General features: G+C 39.9%; 2 protein-coding genes across 2 annotated transcripts; one reads left to right on the plus strand and one right to left on the minus strand.

The window, feature by feature from the left end:
- Positions 1–418: 418 nt before the first annotated feature.
- Positions 419–4,065, plus strand: lgals2b (lectin, galactoside-binding, soluble, 2b). Its single transcript, XM_004571288.4, has 4 exons — positions 419–524; positions 1,937–2,010; positions 2,149–2,308; positions 3,634–4,065. Exons 1-4 carry the CDS (start codon positions 522–524, stop codon positions 3,778–3,780), a joined length of 384 nt encoding a protein of 127 aa, XP_004571345.1. The 5' UTR covers positions 419–521; the 3' UTR covers positions 3,781–4,065.
- A 1,651-nt stretch (positions 4,066–5,716) lies between these two features.
- On the minus strand, positions 5,717–6,790 carry uts2r4 (urotensin-2 receptor 4). The gene has a single exon (XM_024802676.1). It carries the CDS (start codon positions 6,788–6,790, stop codon positions 5,717–5,719), a length of 1,074 nt encoding a protein of 357 aa, XP_024658444.1.
- Positions 6,791–7,762: the final 972 nt, after the last annotated feature.

A 7,762-nucleotide genomic window follows, 5' to 3' on the forward strand; every position in this document is an offset into this window, starting at 1 on the left:
GGGTGGACCAAAGATCTCAAATTTGAACTCATCAGACCAAAGCACAGATTTCCACTAGTCTAATGTCCACTCCTTGTGTTACTTAGCCCAAACAAATCTCTTCTGCTTGTTGCTTTTCCTTAGTTGTGGTTTCTTAGCAGCTATTCGACCATAAGGTACATTTTGTTAAATGAACTAACTGTTGTGGAAAGTAAAAATCACAGTGATTTAACATTAAAATCTGTTTAGAATTTGCAGATTGATGATGATTAATTTCATGAGTCTTGACACATTCCTTTCCCCTGCATAAGCTACCTCTACGAGTTTAAACTATTGGTACTGGTATCAGCAATATTGGTGCTGCATTTATCACAGTACTGCACAGCACTACTAAGTGGATTCAGTGACAGGCAGTTATTGCCATACCCTTTTTTTACAGCCCTCCTGCCCCATATAAACCGCTCACCTGCCTGCAGACTTGTCACTGGAGGCATAACCCACTGAAGATCAGACCTCAGCACAATCCACTGAACACCATCACCATGGTACGTGGACTTTCTCTGCGTGAACAATAATCTGCATCTGTTACCTTAGTTGTGGCATTATATTCTATCCTGATGTATGTGACCATTTGCTTTGATTCTGTGGCTGAACCTCATACTCTGCCATTCCATGGTTTACTTTTCTCGTTGCATATATAGTAGTCAAATAGTCATATATTTCAAACGCATAGACTCAATATTAATGAGGCTGAGGAATAAAAAAGCTCAAAGCTTGTGTATCAACCAGTAATATTAATAGAGCGTGTTTTATAGAAGTGATGATGGCTACATATATTCTGTGAACATGCGTTTTGTATACAATAGAGAATCTCCCTTTGATTTTGATTTTGCTGAGGCTATAACCAAATTTAGGCTTTAAGTAACAGTCAAGAAAATACGCAACCCTTAAACTGATTGTGCTCACCTTACAGTTATAAGTATATAAGAGATAATTCTCAAGTCACAGCCTGGTAACAGAAGAAAAATCCTATTCTAAGATTTACCATATGTCACAGTTGAATAATCTGAATAATTCAAATCCCACAGAGGGATTAATAATGTATAGCTTGACTTAATGATCTTCCATCAAATTCCCTGTGAAGTCAGTGATAAACCAGCATGAATCTGAAATGGGTGAGCAGATTAAACCGAGGAATCTGTGGGTGGAGGACTGGAATATAGGGTCCAGCATGATGAACTTCTCGTTTGCCCATCAGGTGATGCCCAGCACATAAATAGGAAGATTAGATGAAAAGAAGAACAGTTTATTGCTTTATTGATCAGGTGAACAGGTTCACTGACTTTGTTAAACATTGTTTAAATGTCATGTTGGGTTTCTCATTTGTATACATGTGAAATCGATCTTTAAACACATAAAATCAATTTAGCCTTACTTCATTTCTCTGTTTGTATAATTGTTAATGGGCACATATTGTACAAAGACATGCTAGACATGACTAGTGTCTGAAGAGCTATAGATCACTGTGTGGGTGTTTTTGTTTTTTTTTTTATGGCGACCACGTCAGTGAACAAATACGACACCTTCCTGTTTTGTTAATTTTACAACCGTGGGTACATTGTTTTACCTCGGTTGATCATCAACTGCTAAGATAAGACAAGCGCTAATCATCAGTTTGCTCATGGCAGTTCCGCTGTCTCAAACCATCATGTAGATAGTTCCTAAAATTTAATAAATAAAACTGATAGACCAGATCTATACACACTTCTACAAGGAAGAGTTTTATCATCCAAGAATGAGCATGAGTACTGAAATCTTCCTATTATTATTATTATCATTATTTCATCCTGTCTTCCTTCTAAGAAGCAAACTAAAGTTCCCACCAAAAAGCTCTGAAAGAATGCAAGAATTGGTTTATCTTTCAATGTGTCTATTCCTATGTCGCTTTCCTTTACAGAAAATCCAGGATATGTCAATCAAGCAGGGCTTGGAGTTAAAAGTCCGTGTCAAGCCTGGTGAGAGTGGTGACAGGTGAGACCTTCTCCTAAGATGTTCATGCTGAGAGTGTCCTGTCCATTTCACACAGCAAAGTCGATTTAGTTATCTGTCAGGAAGCAGCGAGTCGAGTTCATGTTCCTTCCTCTCCTCTCCTTCCCGCATCTGTTGCAGTTTTGCCATCAACATCGGTCATGATCGTGAGAACATCGCCATGCACCTCAACCCCCGGTTAGACTCCAACACCATCGTCTTCAACTCTTTATCCGGGGGTAGCTGGGGTGACGAGATCCACGAATCAAACTTCCCTTTCAGACGTGGAGAAGAATGCAAGGTTTGTATGAAGACGTGTGGCGTCTGAAAAGTGTAGTCACCAACACACAATACACTCTGAAGAGGTTCGAATGGTTTAAGAAGCAAGGCTTTTACACACTGACATAACCAGTTTAACATCAATGCAAATGCTAAAACACAGTTCTCCAGACGACAGAGAACAAAGTCATCTGTGTTACTGGACTGAGTGCCAATTTCACAATATAAATGAAAGCTCATAAAAGTTACAACGTCTCAATTGTGTATATCAGTCAGATGATAACGTTAACTAAGACAGGGCCTTGATTTGCTGATCCTTTGATTTATAACATCTTTGCATGTCACTCTATGGGCAAGGTTTTATAGCTGATAGCTTTAAAAAATGTAATTGTACTCTTAGACACACACACACACCTGCTGCACTTTAATTTAAAGAGTATTCAGGTAAAGCACACCCTGGGTAAATGAACTGCATTTCCAAGCTGTTATCATTTCTTTGACTATCAGGGTGTAATTAATGGGTTTGGTGCCTGCGCTGTAAGCTGCTAGGTCAACGGGTAATCACGACAGGCTTTATGGGCCCATGAAAGTTAATAGCTGTTGAGAAAGATTGCCCCAGATGTTTCTGGAGGAGGATTTTCTGTCGAAACTGCAGCTTTCTTACAGTTGTGTAACAATGAAATTCAAGGAACTGTTTACTTTCTTGGAAGGGGATCTGCTTGAAGTACTTATCTATAGTCAGTGAATCATCTGTAGTAGATAGCTGCATGCATGGCCACGTTTGGGAGAGGCAGGAGTTAAAGCATCTAACTGCAGTATACTGTGGACAGAGTCAGAAGCAAATGATATAATATCAGCATCTGATTTGTTTTGTTTTTTAATTTGAAGATTCTTACTGTTTTAGCTTGCCTTCAGCCATGTACACAACCGGAGATGGTTGGCGCTGTTAAACAGAGGCGGCCAGAGTGCCAGGCGGCATGGACACCCAAGACTGTAAATGCGATAACTCAAGAAAGGGTCGATATAGGTGTATACCATAGGTGTATCTACAAGGAGGCTGAGGGGTAGCACTTGTGTCCACATGTATTTTTAAAATCTGCTTGGATGACACACACAGTCGTGCTCATGTCACCTAGTTGATCCTTGATATGATATTGATATTTATAACCTGGGTTTTTGTTTTTTTAATAGATGGCTAAAATAAATTTGCAGTTGACTGCATCCACAGCAGCTTAGGTTCTGTCCGTGTCTGAGCCCAAGCTTCAAAAAAACAAAGGTATCCTTTTAACCAAACGATAAATGTCATTCACCTCTTTTTCTCCCTCTTGCTTTTTCTTACTTCTTCAGTTTTACATCAACTTCAACAACGAGGAATTTTACATCAAGCTTCCTGACGGCAGCATGATTACCTTCCCCAACCGCCTGGGTGATGTCAAGTACAAGTACTTCGATGTGAGCGGTGATGCGAGAATCATCGGCCTCAAGCTGAAGTAGAGGCTGACCTCTTCTTAAGCCCCATCCCTTCACCTCTCTACGTTTTGCTTGTTGCTAAAACATTCTCATGTTTTTCAATAGCTGAAATTAGGCTTGACTGCTAATATGAAATCTGAAAAGTAACTCTGGAAATGTCAACTGCTTTAGATTGCTGATGTTGTAATTAGAGGAAATGGCCTTAAGATGGAGCCCCGGCACATCTTACCTTACTATGGTTGGAGGACAGCTCAGCAAAGCTGGATTTGTTAATAAAACCCTAAAAGAAAAGAGTCTTCTTCATTTACTTCCTCTGAAATACGAAACACCACATGTAATTTACACCTACATGTTCTAAAACATATTTCAGACCTGTTTCAGGGTTTAATTTTTATATCATTGTAACGTACAAGAGTAAAAGCAGTGGGTGTTTAAAAACACTAAAAGAAGATGCCAACGCATTTTTGTCAATGTCTGTAATTCAAAAGCAGAATTATTATTTTTGCCTCTTTTTTTAAAGTTATGCAAAGTTTAAAAAAGAGGGAGAAAAAAGAAAACCCAGAATTGTATTGGTCATTATCTTTAATATGTGATGAGGAAATAGGTTAAAAAAAGAATAAAGGTCGACATGGAAAAGGAGGTGAGGTGGGAGATGTAGCACACACTTATACAGACAATTTACAGGAGGACTCAAAAGACAAGCGTCTGGAGGCTGAGGAATGTGGCACAGTGCAACGACATTTCATAGATAGAGATGAAAAGTATTTGTCTGTAAAGCTGTTGGCAAATTGGGCCATTACAAAAATATGAAAACAGTTCTCATTCACTTTTCTATTGTTTTGTTTTTACAGCAGTTTCACTTTAATTGTTACACAGTAAAAATATGTGAAAATACGGTACCAACTTTTTCCATTATTGTAAACTACACATTGTATTTGATCAATTACAGAAACTGTGGATAATGTATATAAAGAGTATTTATGATTTTTTAAAATGGATAAGGTACTGCAGAACATTTTCTGGTCATTTTCTTGTGTTCAGTATTTTGTCCAAAAAAAAGGCCTTCAAAACTTTTCTGTTTTGTACTAAACTGCCAATTCAAATACTTTTTAGATAAAATACTCACATTTCAACCTCTATATCAGTAAATCATAGATGTCTATCTGCTCAACAGAACATAACAAATAGAAAGATAATGAACACAGTGAATTCTAGTCAGTTTAGTCCATGCCTCTCTGCACTTATAATTTTATTCATTATTTAACATTTGAGATATCTCATGTAATTTGGTACAAAATGAACAAAGTTGATAAGATGATTCGTCCTAACCTGATTCGTCAGACTGAGGAAATGTAAATGGAGTCAGAACCATGTTTGTCATTGTGATTGAAATGCATTTGATTCAGCTAAATGTCTAGTTTATTAAATGCATTCAGTCAAGTTTGGTTAATTCAGCTAATTCTACTTTCTCAAAACCCACAAAACCTTAACAAGACTAGTTAACTCTCTCTTTAAGACAGGAGAGGAAGTTAGGTTTTAGCTGGGTCAACTCAATGTAGATAATAAAAAATGGCCTCTCTGAATCAAAACATATTATGACTGGACAGTTTAGTATTATTAACCTTTATTTAACCAGGAAAAGTCCCATTGAGATTAAAAACCTCTTTTTCAAGGGAGTCCTGGCCAAGAGGCGACAACATGTTAAAATTACAAAGTTACATACATGTTATAAGTAACAATTACATTTTAAAAAACATTTTTCTCTGGCTCTCTCAATTTGGACTTAAAAGCATTTAATGAAATAAGATATGCTATCTTCCAGTCTTTTTGCATCATGTTCCATGTAAAAGGGGCAGCATAAGTAAAAGCCCTCTTTCCCAGTTCAGTTCTGGCAAATGGAACATTGATCAGAAGAAGATCGCTTGAACGCAGGCTATAAGTAACAGTTAATGCTAATTCACTAAAAGTCCTGCAGTGGGGTTGTCACAGCTGACCCGGGATCAGCCCTGCTGGATCCTGATGACTGTCCTTTCTGTGCTAAATAATCTTTGTAGTTCCGAGTCAGTAGAGTGTAGAGAAATGGATTTATACAGCTGTTTCCATACGTGAGACATGTGACAAAGAAATTTACATAATTATGAGCAGCTGGAGACAAAGCTTTGAGGGACTCTGGAGAGAACAGTTTGGCTAACTGCCATCCCCAAAAAGGCAAGAAGCAAGTCCAGTAAGCTACCACAATGCTAAAGATCATTGATACGACTTTTTGTTTGAGTCGTGTCCTTCTGGCAGAGTGGCTGCTACCCCCTAAGTTAGCCTGTGCTACCCAGTAGCGCCTAGCTAGCCCTGCATACAGTCCAACAATTACCAATCCAGGGACTAAAACACTGGTGAAAAACAGGGCAATGATATAAGCCTTGAAGGCCTCAGGGGTCCAGGTTGGATAGCAGATTCTCTTGACTGAACCAGCCACAGTGGGTTTGCCCTCCCTGAGTCGGATCATCACCATCATGGGAAGCGTTAGCAGAAAAGATAACCCCCAAATAATTCCTGACACTAGCCGTCGGTTGCGGGACGAGGTCTTGTGTGCACTGAAGGGTTTAGCCACAGCACGATACCGTTCCAAGCTCATAACACCCAAAATGAAGACACTGGCATGCATGGTGAGGAGGTCGAGACTCAGTAGGATGCGACATCCGGCCTCACCAAACAGCCAGTCGTGGGCAAAGTAGGTGCAGACTACAAAAGGGATGGTGCAGAGGTACAGCAGGTCAGCCAGAGCTAAATTAATGATGTAAACGTACATAGAACCTGTGCGTCGCAAAGCAGCTGAGCGTGTAACAATAAGTGTGTATGTGTTGCCGGACATGCCCACGACACACATGATAATCAGTGTAGTACCAAGCAGGAATGTCACCCACAAGCCACCACTACCTCCAGCACCAGTACCACTCCCTTGGGACTCGTCAGCTCCTGTCCCTGGGCTCAATCCAAGACCCAGCTGGGGAGTTAAGGTGGCATTAAAAGTGCAGTTCATTTTGAGTTCATGCAGTTCAGTGCAGTTCAGAGAGGTCAGAGGTCAGGCTACAAAACTGAGGAGCCAGTTTACACAAGATTATTGACTCTTACCTCACAGGAAAGGTTTCATCTCTGTGGAAACATTACAGTGTGAGGTGAACTGCAGAAAGAAGATGCCAGTGGACATTACAGTCAAATATTTCTGTTAAAATGAAACATTCAACACAGTTCCTTCCAACTTGTAGTGCTTATTCCCAAATAAGTTCGTGATCAATAAAGACTCCAGCAAAGATTTAAGTCATATGAACACCCCAGACTTAAGAGATGTTTTTAGTTGGGCGTAGAACTTAAGCAGATCCAAGCTGGGTCATTTAAGAGCAGTGGGGAGCAGCACTGCCTTTTAGCTGGACAAACTGTGCTCAAAGTCCCTGATAGAAAGTCCCTCCTGTGCTAAGATGTGCTTGAGAAGGCTTAACTGGCTGACACCTCCAGAGCAGTCTCCACAGCAGGGCAAAAAAATAATCCTTTCTCCTATATTAGCATAGAGTGCTGTGTGGCTCTTAAAAATAAAAGTTGCTTTGCTTGTGCAAAGAAAGATTCACTCAGCAGCTTTAGTACATCCATTCACATTCTCCGTGTTTTTGGTCTTCTATGTTTCTGTCCTAATGTGGATTGACATACAGAGCTTTAAGATATCCTTTGTTTTATCCAAGTCATCCATATTTTTTCTGCATAGCTCTTCCAGACCTCTGCGGATCCACTTGGTGACAGATGAAGCTTCAGTTTCTCCCTGAAAATTGAGCCCACCCTTATCTCCAAGTTTTGATACTGCTGTGCTGTGTCTTTGAAGTTGCAGGGTTGCACTTCTCTCCTCCCGTCTCTCCTCAGTGCTCCCTCCTTCTCACCACGGTGAAAAAATAGCAGGGACCTATAGATTCATGTGGTATTCGTCGTGGGCCTCAACCTCCAGTCTGTGTAGTGAGGGTGTAGT

This window comes from Maylandia zebra, linkage group LG6 (assembly GCF_041146795.1).
Source record: "Maylandia zebra isolate NMK-2024a linkage group LG6, Mzebra_GT3a, whole genome shotgun sequence".
Classification (NCBI taxonomy): Eukaryota; Metazoa; Chordata; class Actinopteri; order Cichliformes; family Cichlidae; genus Maylandia; species Maylandia zebra.